The sequence below is a fragment of the Nerophis lumbriciformis genome, linkage group LG09, assembly GCF_033978685.3.
Source record: "Nerophis lumbriciformis linkage group LG09, RoL_Nlum_v2.1, whole genome shotgun sequence".
NCBI classification, from domain to species: Eukaryota; Metazoa; Chordata; class Actinopteri; order Syngnathiformes; family Syngnathidae; genus Nerophis; species Nerophis lumbriciformis.
In genome coordinates this window covers 19,504,902-19,522,443 of record NC_084556.2, presented here as the reverse complement: position 1 = coordinate 19,522,443, position 17,542 = coordinate 19,504,902, and the positions used below count along the sequence as shown (strand labels likewise).

General features: G+C 38.2%; 1 protein-coding gene across 3 annotated transcripts in view; it reads right to left on the bottom strand.

Moving 5' to 3' along the window:
- LOC133607596 (disks large homolog 4-like) overlaps positions 1-17,542 on the bottom strand; it is a 184,656-nt gene that overhangs the window by 43,043 nt on the left and 124,071 nt on the right. For all 3 annotated transcript variants that reach the window (XM_061962379.2, XM_061962377.2, XM_061962378.1), the window contains exon 3: positions 10,849-10,905. In XM_061962379.2, the coding sequence (XP_061818363.1) occupies positions 10,849-10,905 (57 nt within the window). The remainder of the gene's footprint in view (positions 1-10,848; positions 10,906-17,542) is intronic.

The window sequence follows — 17,542 nt, the reverse complement described above, 5'->3', positions numbered from 1 at the left end:
CAGCTCCCGGCCCCAGCCCCCCCCCTCAAGGGGCGGATACCAGACGCGCTCTGGAACAGTCTTTAAGCGTGGGTGGCGGGAGGTAAGGAGGGGGGTAGAATTCTCCCCTTTAAATTGTCCAGAAAATCGTTTTTCCTCCCCCACCTGAGATTGTGTGGGAGGACAGAGGGAAAAAGTCCTTGACGTGGGCGGGGCTAGAGTCCTTAGGGGCGGAGTCAGAGTCACTGGGGGCGGAGGTGATTGAAGTTGACAAAATCTAACTTTTGAAAAATTGTCCTGACAATATTTTATTTTAGGAATGAAGTCTTTAGGAGGTGGCTGGCAAAACGAGCTAGATTGGAAAAAAAAATCTTCGTCTCTGACGTCATCACCTGTGGGCGGGGTGACGTCATCCGCGCGGGTCTCCAGCTGACTGACAGCCCAATCGGTGAACTGCTTAGCAAAGTGTGCTAGAGGATTACCATACAATGGCGGCGAGGAAGACTGGGTTGCCCGTGGAGTCTTGCTGTCCGGAGGAGGAGTTTTCGGGAGTGACGCGTCTTCGCAGCAAGGTGAAGCTCTTTTTGACTGCTTCCGTCTTCGCTGACGCGTCCGATACTGTGGAGTGGCAATGTCCTCGGGCCATTCGGAGTTGAGTGGGATCAACTTCCCATTCGGACCCCACATCAAGTCCTGGCGCTCCAAGGGGGAATAGCGGAGCGTCTCCGCCTCCATTGCCTCCAAGTCCAGCTCCTCAAAGTCCGGGGCGAAGGAACTGTAAGCTGTGCTCCTTCTGTCACGTGGGGGTCGCATATTGATGCGGGATCGTTCCTTCCGTGCAACACGGACACTCCGGACAAAAACGTGAGGGTAAGAAATGATTTAATTATATAAATCATAGGCAAACAGAAAAACAAGCAAAAGAAAAGCGTGCCGAACGCACGGGAAGCTAAGGCTAAAACTTAGCACAGGACTCAGGAACACGAAAACAAACCAACGTGATGTAGCTTACCGCAAACAAGGAGCACAGGACGAGTGAACAGAAAGGCAGGCTTAAATAGTGTCAGTGATGAAAAACAGGTGCGCGTCGAGAACACAAGCGGCAGGTGAAAATAATAAGTAACCATGGTGACGAAACAAACTCACAGGTGCACAAGCAATAACTAAAGGAGTCCAAAACTAACCAAACATAACTAAACAAAACATGATCCGACCACGGATCATGACAGTAACTTGGCCTGTCGCCATCACGTCTCCACCTCGTCGCTGCCACCACAGCCTGGGGGGCAATATACTACAGACTGCGGTGAAGTAGGCCGGCTTCGTCGCGTGAAGAAGCCTACAATTTTTGGTTGTGTTTTTCGCTCCATTTGCTGAATGGCGATATGCGATATATATCTCAATATTTTTTCGGTAAAGTAAACAAAACAGTCCTAGTTACCTGAGATACTAAGTATGTCATTATTATGACTTAGTAAGTCAATATGAAAATTGTCAAAATAATGACAAAATAATGACTTACAAAGTCATTGATTGATTGATTGATTGAGACTTTTATTAGTAGGGTGCACAGTGAAGTACATATTCCGTACAATTCCATAATCCGTCAAATTGGTGACTTACTGTAAGTAAGCGTTTGCAATAAGTGTTTGAAAAAAGAGTTAAAAGTGGGGCCACATGCTGACATACAGGTATGTTCAACTCCATCCATCCATCCATTTTCTACCGCTTATTCCCTTTTGGGGTCGCGGGGGGGCGCTGGAGCCTATCTCAGCTACAATCATGCTTAATTTCTAACAGCATTTGGGAAGCCTCTAGTTGATTTTTATTGTGTAAAAAGGAGCAAAGTCGAGGCACGAGTTTGCAGTGATCACTTATATATAATATACTTTACTCACTTACTGTTTCCAATTGAAATATTATCTTGATATTGTTTGTATTTAAATTTTTAACAAACATAAACCAGAAAGTCAGAGTCAATGTTACTTTGTCAAGAAAGGTTCTTCTACGTCTCCCCTCTTGTTTATTCTGTACACAAATGTGTCGGAGGACATATGACAGGAAAAAATCAAATATGGTGATGATTCAAAATGGTTAGTTTTTTAAATGGATATGCAGTCACAGGTGTCGAACTGTGGATGTTCCTTTGTTTACATGGACGCATCCTCGCAAAACACACATTTAAATCATGAAATGCAACCATACCCAAGCAAAAAGAATGCGTATTTATCCGGTAGAGCCTTCATAGCAATTTCCTTGACCCAGTCACACACAAAAAATTTGTAGACATCCATGCGTTTCCAGGTTTTCATCTGTTTTGTCGCGTAGAATGACGTCGGAGCATAATCTAGTTCGACACGTCTGGGAACTCCACCGACAAATAACACATAATATCATTCCACAATTTTTTTTTTTTAAGTATAGGGAATTATTCCATTGCATTGTTAGATTGTTTACTCATATCTGCTTTTTGCAGGAAGATCGAGTCCTTTTGCGTACTCAGGTATTGTGCGCGCTGATTTATGCACAACAGCCATCTTGGCTTAGTTGACTGTTTTTTCACTTCGGGGAAGAAGTGACGTGAGGGAATACAAGAAAAGTGTATGTGTATGTATATATATATATATATATATATATATATATATATATATATATATATATATATATATATTTATATATATATATACACATATGTATATATATATATACACACATATATATATACACACATATATATACTGTGTTTATATATACACACATGTACATATATGTGTGTGTATATAGAAATGTGTATATATATGTGTGTGTGTATATATATATATATATATATATATATATATGTATGTATATATATATATATATATACATATATATGTGTGTATATATATGTATATATGATTATATGTATGTCTGTGTATGTATATATATATATATATATACTGTATATATATATATATATATATATATATATATATATATATATATATATATATATATATATATATATATATATATATATACTGTATAAATATATATATATATATATATATATATATATATATATATATATATATATATATATATAGGGCAGCACGGTGGAAGAGGGGTTAGTGCATCTGCCTCACAATACGAAGGTCCTGAGTAGTCTTGGGTTCAATCCCGGGCTCGGGATCTTTCTGTGTGGAGTTTGCATGTCCTCCCCGTGACTGCGTGGGTTCCCTCCGGGTACTCCGGCTTCCTCCCACTTCTAAAGACATGCACCTGGGGATAAGTTGATTGGCAACACTAAATTGGCCCTAGTGTGTGAATGTGAGTGTGAATGTTGTCTGTCTATCTGTGTTGGCCCTGCGATGAGGTGGCGACTTGTCCAGGGTGTACCCCGCCTTCCGCCCGATTGTAGCTGAGATAGGCTCCAGCGCCCCCCGCGACCCCAAAGGGAATAAGCGGTAGAAAATGGATGGATGGATATATATATATATATATATATATATATATATATATATATATATATATATATATATATATATATATATATATATATATATATATATGCGTGCGTGCGTGAGTGCAATTAATAAAATATATAGTCGATACTAAATCTCAACTCTGGGCAATCACTTGGGTATACTACAATACGTTTTACCACATTGAAATTATTCATGATTGTCGTGATTTGATTAAAATTTGCTTCACAGTGAGACAATCAGGTCCATATATGATATGCAATATTCATTTAGAAAGTAGATACATTACACTATATAGTATCTGATGAAGTTACTAATTAATTAATCAATCAATCAGTGTTAGACCCGATGCCTATTTCCCTCTAAATCGTTAACATTTATCTTACCAAAAGCTTTTTTGACAATTCTCTGCATTGTAAGAACAGTTCAGGAAAACAATTTTCTGATCCAGCATGATTGAAATAGGGTTTTAACTAGCTTACTTGGATGGTTTTGGTGTGGAAGAACTTGAGTGCCCTGACCTCAACCCTATCAAACACGATTGGGATGAACTAGAAGAGACATTTGTGAGCCAGCATCAGTGACCAAATATAAATATCAACTACATTTTCTCCCTGTTTAGATTTGTATAGATGCAGCGATCGCTTGGCCATATACTTTTGTCCGTATGGTCTATTGCTTGACAGGCATGAAATAAAGTATTTACAGTACACACAGCAACAAAGCTATTGATCATATTTATGTAAGGACATGCAGAAGGACAAGCTGTCAGCCAACATTCTAATTTTGTTAGATAAAACCCCTCAGTCTTACCTATCTCGTTTTGTCACCCCCTTCTAACTGAAAGGCCCTCTCTATCTATCTTCTGTCAGTCATACAGCATAAGAAGCACTCACCCCCCCTCTTTTTGCATGCATACTTCTAACCTCCTCCTTCCCAGAGGACCTGGACTGCTGCCGCACAGTAATTACACTGAAGCTGCAGGGACATCTTTAAACATTTATTAAAGAAAAGTAAGGAGGACGAGGAAAATGAAGATAGACAGACAGCAGATACAGGGCAGACAAGAGTGCAGAGCAGAGGAGGGGATGGTATAATAGAGAGCTCTTGGGGGAACGATATAGAAGGCAGGAATTAGAGATGCATGTCAAACACATCTGGAAGGGGTTGACAGTCTTCTTTGAGGATGCTTTGCACAGAAAACGATCCAAACGGATTTGCCTTTCTTTTCATAAGAAAAGACAGTGTAACATAAAAAAGCTGCATGCTGGTTTTCGCTAGCAGCTCTGCAGGTGTAGTACTAATAGCATGTTGTGGTGTTTTCAGTTGAACACCTCCAATGTGTTTAAAAAATACACTCACAAAGAGCTATTGTGAAACTAATGAGTTCTGCCCTTCATAAGATAATGCTCAGTTGTTAGTTTGACATTGTCAGAAAGTTATTACTGTAATTTATTTATATTTATACAATCGATTGCCGCGTATTCAAGATTCAGAAGTCGAAACCTCGCAAATTGATTCAACCAAAAAAAATACCCCAAAAATGTTCTTCTCTCTGAAAATTGGCAATTTTGGCCACATAAATGCACATAAAATTCACCTTAAGACTTTAATTATTTATAAATTCAGGATAATACAGCGTACAATGTATATTAGGGATATGACACTATGACTGTTATTCTGACCAAAGTTATCACGGTTATTAGTTATTATGTTGAATGTACTGAAAAAGCACTTATACACACGCTGAAATCTGTTAGCCAAGTTTTATTTAAAAAATAAAATAGACACACAATATACTTTCTTGGCAGAAGGAACATTTGAACACTCACTCACAAACTACAACATGGCTGATAGGGAGAAGACACAGTCGAAATGGAGGCGCGTAAATAAGACCACCCACTAAACAGCACATCCTAACGAGACGGTCAAAAAGTGGCTTGAAGATGGTCTGTAAAACATAATTTATTCTATGCAAAACTTTGACCAACAAACCACTATTCTATGTTATGTAGACGGCAAGGAAGTGTTTGAAATTAAAAGAAAACATATATATACAGTATATATATATATAATATGACCCCCTTAAGGAGATTATTTTATTGGAGTGTTTACATATATATTTTCTTCCTTTTAAATTTTTAAAGGTTTTAGTGTTTTTATTTAGATTTTTATGATAAAGTCAAAATGAGTGTTGTGCGCTTTACTTTCTGGTTATCAATCACAGTTTTATGATAATATTAAACGGCGGACATTTTACCGTGGTTTATCATTAATGCCCTTTATTGTTATGTCCCTAATGTACTTTTGTACACACACACACACACACACACACACACACACACACACACACACACACACACACACACACACACACACACACACACACACACACACACACACACACACACACAGATGAATGCATGGCTAAGTACAGAGGAGTCAGGTGAAGAAACACTATTACAGGAGCCGTCTGCACCAGGAGGTCACCAGACCACAGCCACCAGAAATAATAAAACGTGTACAAATAGTTAAAACCCTGAGTAAGAAGAAAGGTTAAAGTACGAGTAAAGCATAAGAGATATGTGTGGACTGCAAGATGATGCGAGCAAGCAAGCCCAAAACTTTGATGTTTCATTTAGAATATAGAACTTTGCACATGGTCAAAAGTCTGTCAAAATGTTTAAGTCTGACTTTAGTAAGCTATGAAGCCGCAACGCTATATGGATTGTCGGTGCATTACGGCTACCTTATTCGCACGTATTGTCCTTCAACATATGGGTATTATTAGGGTGTGTGTATAAAGACCCCAAAATGGCACCTATTATGAGATGTTTTATCTGGCGTTTTGATTCAACCTATTATAGAAAAACAACTTTTCTTACCTTCTGGTACCTGCTGATGTGTTTTTGAGATCTGCATAAGTCCTTAAAATGTGCACGTGTCCGCCATTCTTGTTCGCGCCAACGCCGTAGTCAATAAGCTCCTTCTTTTTCTCCATCCTCTTGTTGTGGGGTATTCATCCTCCCCTGTTGCCATTTCTAATACGAAGTAGCATACAGTTCTAACTTATATCTGTCAGTGGACTTGCTATGGAAGCGCTTAAAACTACCAGTACAACAAAGATGACGGGGAGGAGACACTGTTAAGGTGGAGTTCCGTAAATAAGACCGCCCACAAAACGACGCATCAGACAGTCATAGTCTGTAAAACATAATCCATGCCACATTTTGACCTCAACAAAGTGTTTTAAATGTAGAAAAAATAAATCTTAATATGACCCCTTTAAACGCCTTATAATCTGTTGTACATTTTGTATGAATGTGAATAGACCCACTCATCGGCAGTGTGCTTTCTAATCCGGTGCACCCTATGGTCTGAAAATTACGATAATTATGATTTTATTTGTTGTTAAATAACAATCAGTGACAGTTTGTGATATGATGCACTAACTTTTTACTTTACATTTCCTTTGTTGGATCTCATTAAACGGGGCGATTGTACCTATTAAAGTTCCCAAAATATCTAGTAAAAAATACATTATTTACATTGTGTAAGAGGCCGGTCATCTGCTTTGGTCAATATGACGATGAAACTTAGGGCTGAAACAGTAATGGATTAAATTTGGGGCTGTAGCTATTGATTAGTAATACTACATTTCTTTGTGTGTTTAATAGAGTAAGTGGATAAATCACACTTTACAGCATCAATGCATATTTTAAGGAAAACCGTTAAAAAATATGTTTCTGTTTGCCATAACCTTCATTCTCTTTGCTAATAAATGCACATCATCAACATTGAAAATGCACTTTTTCCATGTGCTACTACGCTGTTAGCCACCACACAAATCACGACACACACACACACCATCGCTCTCATGTGCACACTATTGCAGCGCCCATGCGGAAACTATGTCCGTGTATTTAAAGACCCAGGCACTCCATGCTGTCCGGATTTGATACATTTTTATTAGTTACACTCATTAAACGATTAATCGAAGCAACAGTGTATAATCGAAGCTTTTTTTAAAATAGATTATTCGTGCAGATTTACTTAAATCGTTTAAGTCGATCAGAAAAAAGCTTTGGTTTATTTCATACTTGCCAACCCTCCCGGATTTTCCGGGAGACTCCCGAAATTCAGCGCCTCTCCCGAAAACCTCCCGGGACAAATTTTCTCCCGAAAATCTCCCGAAATTCAGGCGGACCTGAGTGATGTGTCGACAGCCTGTCTTCACGTCCGCTTTCCCACAATATAAGCAACGTGCCTGCCCAATCATGTTATAACTGTAGAATGATCGAGGGCGAGTTCTTGGTTTCTTATGTGGGTTTATTGTTAGGCAGTTTCATTAACGTCCTCCCAGCGCGATAACAACACACAACAACAGCAGTCACATTTCCGTCTACCGTAAAGCAGTTCGTCTGCCGTAAACAGCAATGTTGTGACACTCTTAAACAGGACAATACTGCCATCTACTGTACATGCATATGTGACAATAACATGGAGGGCTTTTAGAGAGTGCAGTGCACAACTGCGCACACAACAAGGAGACGAAGCAGAATGCATCATCAGAGAGGGTGTTCAACATGGTTAGAAAAATAGTGACAGAGAATAGAACAAGGATGGACAATTCAACCCTTAACTCAACAATGAGTAGATGAGTGTTATGTGTGTGTATACGTGTAAATAAATGAACACTGAAATTCAAGTATTTCTCTTATTTATATATATATATATATATATATATATATATATATATATATATATATATATATATATATATATATATATATATATGTATATATATATATATATATATATATATATATATATATATAATAAAATTATATATATATATTTATATATATGTGTATATATATGTATATATATATATATATATATATATATATATATATAAATATATATATATATATATATATATATATATATATATATATATATATATATATATATATATATACAGCTAGAATTCACTGAAAGTCAAGTATTTCTTATATATATATATATATATATATATATATATATATATATATATATGTATATATATATATATATATATATATATATATATATATATATATATATATATATATATATATATATATATATATGAAATACTTGACTTGGTGAATTCTAGCTGTAAATATACTCCTCCCCTCTTAACCACGCCCCCCCCGCCCCCCCATCGTTTTTGCAATCGTGGGCACATGAGAGCGGTGGCATGTGTGTGCTGCGATCTGTATGGCAGCGGACTGCAGAGTTTTTATTTTACATTTGTATTGATACACACAATAAAAGTGCAAATTGAATGATGATGATGTGTATTTTTTTTTTAAAGAATGAAGGTTATGGCAAGCAGACAATGTGTTGTTGTTTATTTCAAGAATTCCCCTAAAATACACATTGAGGCTATAGAGTGTTTTATCCGATTACTCGATTAAGCAAGTAAACTAATCAATTGATTATTTAATTACTAAAATAACCAATAACTGCAGCTCAAGCGGGACCACTATCTATTAGATCACATGATGATAAATTATACACCAGCTCATATCCAATATTGAAGTTCCACGAAACGATTGTGCTTTTTAAACCTGAAGCAACTCCTCTTACGGTACTTACTCTTCCAAAGCATTGCAGTGCTCCCAAAGAGCGCCTCCTACCTGTAAATCAATGAGGCCTTGGGTGCTTGGCGAGCCCTGCGCCATTAACGCAATAAAGCGACAGTCTGACGACACCACCTACCTACAGATCAACACAACGAGTACTACACCAGCTGCAACGGTTGCCCACGCACATACTGCAATGCATCACTGAGACAGTGCCTTCTTTGCCAAACCATTGTGGGGGAAAGTAGAAGCATGCATTTGCATAGTGGAATACATTTCTGTGTATGCATGCAGTGGCTTCAGGTGTTCAAGGCGACATGCTCAGTGTTTTTTTTTTTTTTTTTCAAAATCAGATTATGTGAGCAATTAATGAGATAACACCACCTGTCTGATTATGACAACGTTTAATTAGGTTTAACTTTTAAGGTCATAAATGCTACTGTATGATTAAACACTGACACTTACAGGTTTATTTATATACTGTGTGTATATATATATATATATATATATATATATATATATATATATATATATATATATATATATATGTCTGTTAAACCACAGTGACATTTAAAAAAGGAAACGTTTGTTCCATCTTTGCTAAAAGTTAGGGATGTTCAACTAAATTGTTTTGGGGACCACATTTTTAGAAAACTAAGGATGTGGGATACAGGCATCTTTCTTCACTATTAGTGGTAATTTGTACATTTCGGAGAACCAGCGTCCTCTACAGTAGACATTTGATTTTGGTCTATTTATTTTGTCACTTATAGGAGCCCTCTGCTATTACTATTCACAGATCAACTCTATGACACATCTCTAGTGTTTTTAAGAATCTGCTGCAAAAATGTGGGTCTCTCACAAGTTTTTTTGAACTAAACTCGCAGGACACCAGCTGAATAACCCAAATGATTAAAACGAGGGTACCTGAAATGGAACCTTGAGGAACTAAAGAAGTTGAACAAATGACTACTGACTGCACCTGAAGAACAAGCTACAGCAACACTTAACACATAAATCACATTACAAAAAAAATAGTTGTAAATGCCAAAAAGGAGAGGACTTAAAAGGGTGCTTTGAGGAACACCTCAGTTCTGTAAATCACAAGTTTGGACCTTAGGGTTCTATGTTTGCTAGTAAGGTTAAAATGTCAATGCAAGGATCTGTGTCTTTACAGTGGTGCAAGTTCCACTATACAACAGGTGCACTCTAGTGTTATTAGGAATTGTATCCAATTTCTTTAGTTTTGAACTGAATTCGGGTTCGAGACGGATTTGGCCCCTGGGACCGTTGAATAGACCGGCTCTAAGTGCTTTAGTGCGGATTGACATGTTTTCGCCATGACATCTTTGTATTGAATGTGCTAACCAGAGTAAAATGCCCTTAAAAAAAGTTTCATAACAATTCCGTATTACCTAATCTACCTTTCTCCTTCACGGCATGATTGCTGATGACAAATTACAGAAAATGTAACATGACGGTGAATTGTAAAGCTTTTTCTTTGCAGCAATATTACAAATTCACAGAGCACTCAACTGAAGCAATCGTTTAAATAAAAAAGCATTAACATGCCAAAAAGATGACCTCATACATATTACAGATAAATATCTTGGAATGATGGATGATCATCTCATATTAATCTGTGAGTGAACAAGCAGAGACAGGAAAATGACAGGAAATGAACACACCGGCCCGTCGGACTGATGACGACTAATGGTGATGACGATGATGATGCTGACAACATTGCGGCTTTACGGACAGGTCGGTGCTCTTACCAGCGTGGAAACAGCAGAGGTGTACATTGGAGTGTGTCCTGTAGACATCAACACTGGCTGCAAAACAACAAAAGGAAGAGGGTAATTGTGCAGGTGAGCACGGCAGGGGACAACAAAAACTTGTTTTAATTTAACAGCTGATGCTGACAGTAGGGCTGCAAAGATTCGTGGACATGTTGACAATAATATTTTTAAATGTTGACAATTACATTTGTGGACAATAGTCATGACGTCATCACTTGTGGTTTTCCGCGCCACCACTTTGCAAAAACATCGCCAGTGATAACATGTAAAGTGTGAGTACATTTCCTCCTATTCTTATTAAAAACATTAATACCTTGCTCATTTTGCAAAGTGGACCTTGTTTTTATTGCAGCACATCTGTGATACCCGAGCATTTAAAGCGAAAGACATCTGGAGGGAGGACGCGGTCTCACCCTCGGTAAGAGTGTTAGCTTGTACTTTGCTAGCTAGATAACACGTGTGAGACAGAGTAGTGTGAAAAATTAATTTAACTATCATTTTAGCCAAAGTCAGCCAGCTAAACTTTGTCTACATCCATCCAAGTACTTTTTAAAGCTGCGTCAATTTGCAATTTCGTAAAAAAGGCACAATAACAAATGCGAACCGCGCAAGCGCGCGTGCACACACATACATACACACACTTACATACACACACTTACATACATGCACGTACATACACACACGTACATACACTTACGTACATACATACAGACAGACAGGCACCAATGTGGAGGTATCATAGCATTAAACATACAATCTATTAAATAGCCAATATTTTAAGAAAGAATCAAAGATACAATTTTATATATATATATATATATATATATATATATATATATATTTATGTATTTATGTATTTTTTTCAATATACCAATGTGCAGCTTTTTAAACATAATCACAAAATGCTTTTCTTTTAAAGACGTAACAGTATAAATACATATTTATGAATCAATTGTTCATTCTTGTCAGTAATCACATGCCTAAAAAAACTTGAGCTGCAGTTAGAAGTCGATGGAAAAATTAGAGCCATGAAATACGTGTACGCTTTATTATCTGATTAGTTGACTAATCATTAAGATAGTTGATGACTAATAGACTCTCAAAATAATTTTTAGTTGCAGCCCTATCTAACAGCTTCATCTCCAGGCTGTGAGCTCTCAGCAGAAAAGTGTAGGAAAGCATGTCTGCAGAGCTAATACAAGGACCAAAATCAGCCACTATAAATATTGATGAAGTCTATAATTAAGATCTGTGATGAATTATAATGCTCTCTACTTTTTCACGCATATTTCAATCTTCAAGTGTTCTCTCCTCTTTCTACTAACTCTAACTCTTGAGAAGCTATGCACTCTGCAGTGGACATTTCTGTTTTGCATAACAGGGCTAATTTTCCCAGACTGTTACTCTGACAAAATAAATACACCAAAAACAAACACTGCAGAGGATGCTGGTTCTTAGGAGGATAATCAGGGGCGTCCATGAAAAAGACGGCGCTTAGATGGCAGCATATGTTGTTCCAAAACCTGTATGTACCTTTCAGCATTAATGGTGCCTTCACAGATGTGTAAGTTACCCATGCCTTGGGCACTAATGCACCCCCATACCATCACAGATGATGGCTTTCGAACTTTGCGTCGATAACAGTCTGGATGGTTCGCTTCCCCTTTGGTCCGGATGACACGATGTCGAATATTTCCGAAAACAATTTGAAATGTGGACTCGTCAGACCACAGAACACTTTTCCACTTTGCATGAGTCCATCCTAGATGATCTCGGGCCAAGAGAAGCCGGCGGCGTTTCTGGATGTTGTTGATAGATGGCTTTCGCTTTGCATAGTAGAGCTTTAACTTGCACTTACAGATGTAGCGACGAACTGTATTTAGTGACAGTGGTTTTCTGAAGTGTTCCTGAGCCCATGTGGTGATATCCTTTAGAGATTGATGTCGGTTTTTGATACAGTGCCGTCTGAGGGATCGAAGGTCACGTTCATGTTTTCCGGCCATGCCGCTTAGGTGGAGTGATTTCTCCAGATTCTCTGAACCTTTTGATGATATTATGGACCGTAGATGTTGAAATCCCTAAATGTCTTGCAATTGCACTTTGAGAAACGTTGTTCTTAAACTGTTTGACTATTTGCTCACGCAGTTGTGGACAAATGGGTGTACCTCGCCCCATCCTTTCTTGTGAAAGACTGAGCATTTTTTGGGAAGATGCTTTTATACCCAATCATGGCACCCACCCGTTCCCAATTAGCCTGCACACCTGTGGGATGTTCCAAATAAGTGTTGATGAGCATTTCTCAACTTTATCAGTATTTATTGCCACCTTTCCCAACTTCTTTGTCACATGTTGCTGGCATCAAATTCTAAAGTTAATGATTATTTGCAAAAAAAAAAATGTTTATCAGTTTGAACATCAAATATGTTGTCTTTGTAGCATATTCAACTGAATATGGGTTGAAAATGATTTGCAAATCATTGTATTCCGTTTATATTTACATCTAACACAATTTCCCAACTCATATGGAAACTGGGTTTGTAATACTCTTATGCTGAATGCAATAATAAGTAGATCCACTCGACGTCCTTTGCACCGGTCGCCCGAAGGGGGGCAGGGGGGACCACATCTGCGGTCCCCTACAAGGTTTCTCATTGTAGACCATTGGGTTGAGTTTTTCCTTGCCCTGATGTCGGATCTGAGCCGAGGATGTCACTGTGGCCTGTGCAGCCCTTTGAGACACTCGTGATTTAGGGCTATATTAATAAACTTTGATAGATTGATTGATTGATTGACTGAAGCACAGCACGTCTGACTACAGTACCCGCAATGCGCTAACATTCCATTAAGCAGTGCGGCTTCGTAGCTTACTAAAGTTGTACTAAAACATCTTGACAGATTTTTGAGCGTTGTGTGTAATGTTCTATACTCTCAATGAAACATTAAAGTTTTGGGCTTGCTAGCTAGCGTCCTTTATTAAAGTTAAAGTTAAAGTTAAAGTACCAATGATTGTCACACACACATTAGGTGTGGCGAAATTATTCTCTGCATTTGACCCATCACCCTTGATCACCCCCTGGGAGGTGAGGGGAGCAGTGGGCAGCAGCGGTGGCTGCGCCCGGGAATCATTTTGGACAATTTAAAACAATTTCCCTTGTGGATCATTAAAGTTTGTGTAAGCAGAGGTGTGGACTCGAGTCACATGACTTGGACTCGAGTCAGATTCGAGTCATGAATTTGATGACTTTAGACTCGACTTGACAAAATGTAAAGAGACTTGCAACTCGACTTAGACTTTAACATCAATGACTTGTGACTTCACTTGGACTTGAGCCTTTTGACTTGACATGACTTGACATGACTTGCCACTTTCCCCAAAATCCAAAGCTTAAAAAGTTATTTGGTAGCGCTCCGTATTTTTCATTTTCTTCGTCTGTCTATCAGCGTGTTAGTCCTGTCAGCTGGTGTGCTGTCAGTACAACAGCCAATCAAATTAGAACTACGTTGTTTTCATCACACAGCATTCATCCAATCAAATTGCAGGACAACCAATGAACAAGAGTTGGTCCAACAACGTGCCAGTGATAAACAATTATGTTAAAGTTGGTTTCGTTCGGGTATAAAAACTACGACTTGGTCAACAAAAAACGAATTGCCGTATGCAAATCACGCAGTTCGAATATTACAGACGGAGACGCAACAACTTCCAACTTCGTTCGACATTTGAAGTTGCACAAAGAAGGGTAAGTTTTGAATGTAAGATAACGTTTATTGGCTAAGTAACGTGACTTTTATTTGCTGTGTAGTTAAATCAGTGAGGCTGCAAACTCACTGCTAACGTTATAACCATAGACATCTTATAAGTAGACGCAGCATAGTGCGCTACTGCCTACTGGCGCAGACGAGGCGCGGGGCCGCCATCTTGGAGTGGTGATCCGCTCCACTCAGTGCAATTCATTTGGCAGGAGCAATGAACTGTCAGCGCATTTAATTCATTTTACCTCACTGAATACCACTGATTTTCACGCGCTTTTTTGTCATACGTGTGTAACAGACACATGTTTTGGCGTGTTTTATTATTCATAGTTTGCTTAACAGTAATATAATATTCTTATACGCTATAAGTGACCAGACGTCCGAGATCAAAACTGGGAATATAATCCCAGAGAAGGGGAAAAAAAACGGTAAGCTATTTTTAAGTTAAAGAAACAATATGATTAGGTTATATATACATATGCGTGTATCCTACATAAACAATGTATGAATACATTAGATATCTATATATCTTAGGGACCTATAGACTGTATCTCTGTTGCTTCAGCAGCAGAGAGTTTATTCTGTCTTGACACTTTGTATTGATATTTTCTATTACATTCTTCCCTTAAATGATAATGTTTGCAGTGATTGTTTTATATGTATTATTTTATGTAAGTCGCTTTGGATAAAAGCGTCTGCCAAATACTTAAACATATATAAACACCTGAAAGTCTTCATATCAGCTAAAACCACCAATCTGTTTCACTGGATTCAGAATAAAACCAAATTCTGTTTAACCCAACAATGTTAGTATTTGAATATTGTTACTTGAAGACTGATTCCTGGTTACAATTATACTGTTAAGAAAGTATTGTCTTATACTTTGCCTAAAATGAGAATGCATCATAATCAGTAGTGGCTGGTGAATTTTGTTTTAGGTGGGGCTGAAAGTTTGTAAACCAAACCCCTGTAGGGGCGTCATCCTCCCCCAGAAGATTTCTTTGTGATTTTCACATACAAATATTGAAGATCTTTGATCCTTCTCAACTCTGTGGTAATATTATTTTCATAAAATACAACCAATAGTACGTTAATGTTAAATCTTACTTGTGAAAAGTAATCCCCCGATTCCTCTTTTCAACAGTCCGCTCATTTGAGCAGGAAAACGCTGAACACCATCTTTGTTTTCTACCTTTCAACTGTCAGTTTAGGCTGCTCGCCGGCTCCTCATCAGCACTTCAAGATGGCGGGCAAATTGCTCACGTCACAGCAACCAATGCTGCGTCTACTTATAAGATGTCTATGGTTATAACGTCATTGCAAACACGGCAATCTGTTGCGTCCACTGCAGTTTGCTACCTTATTCATACTTTTTGTCAAGTGATTTTTTTTTAAGCAGGGTTTCATGAGGTACCTATACATAACGTTACGTTAGTCAATGTATCACACACAGTAACGTAACGTTAGTCAATGTATCACACACAGTAGCATTACGTTAGTCAATGTATCACACACAGTAACATTACGTTAGTCAATGTATCACACACAGTAACGTAACGTTAGACGGCGGTCAGCAGCACCGCGTATTTTAGCCACCTACAAAAAGACAAACATAGTCAAATAAAGGTCAGTTAAAATGTATACTATATTAAGAATATGTGTACATATTGCATAGGGTCCTGACATCTAAAAAGTACAACTCTGTTCATTGTTATGTTCATATATTTGTTATGTTTTTCATGTGTACACACACATAAACACACATACAGTATGAGATGAGATCAATGAGATAAGGTAAGAACAGGACAGAAACTGCTGTGGAACTAGTTACAATGCAAATAAGTACAGTTGCACTTGTTTTTTTCAAATGTGTTTATTCTGTAAAGGAATGAGTTACATGTTTAAAATGACTGGTTAATAGTGCTATTTTGAAGTGCAATGTCAGCACTATCTTTTTCCCTGCAATTTCAAATGCACTTGTTTTAATAAATAAATACAGCGTTTTAAAAGCATACACAATCTGTGTAAATATATTAGTCTGTGGTTAAATGACTTGAAAGGACTCGAAACTCAAAATGCAGGACTTGGGACTTGACTTGAGACTTTCCAGTCTTGACTTTGGACTTGACTCGGACTTGCCCTGTCTTGACTCGGGACTTGACTCGAGACTTGAGGGTAAAGACTTGAGACTTACTTGTGACTTGCAAAGCAATGACTTGGTCCCACCTCTGTGTGTAAGTCTAAGTCTAAGAACAGGCGTCAACCTGCAGTCCACACGTATCTCTTATGTGTGACTGCTATCTACTGGTCACACTTATCATTACACCATGTATGAAATAAAATTGCTTCAAGGTCGGTAAGCACAACCAGCAATAATCTGTATATTAGGCGCACAGGATTTTTGAGAAAATTATAGGATTTTAAGTGTGCCTTATAGTTAAATAAATGTGGTTAAGCATTTTTTATCAAATGTAGAGGGATAAACTGTTAGCAGGTGGTCTCACAGAAACAAATGAATGGACTTCAAAATCAGAGTGCTTTGTTTTGTGCCATTAAATGCTTCATTAATACCTTGCAATGAGGACAGCTTCAATGGATTGTACTCCATCCATCCATCCATTTTCTACCGATTGTCCCTTTCGGGGTCGCGGGGGGTGCTGGAGCCTATCTCAGCTGCACATGGGTGGAAGGTGGGGTACACCCTGGACAAGTCGCCACCTCATCACAGGACCAACACAGATAGACAGACAACATTCACACTCACATTCACACACTAGGGCCAATTTAGTGTTGCCAATCAACCTATCCCCAGGTGCATGTCTTTGGAGGTGGGAGGAAGCCGGAGTACCCGGAGGGAACCCACGCAGTCACGGGGAGAACATGCAAACTCCACACAGAAAGATCCCGAGCCCGGGAT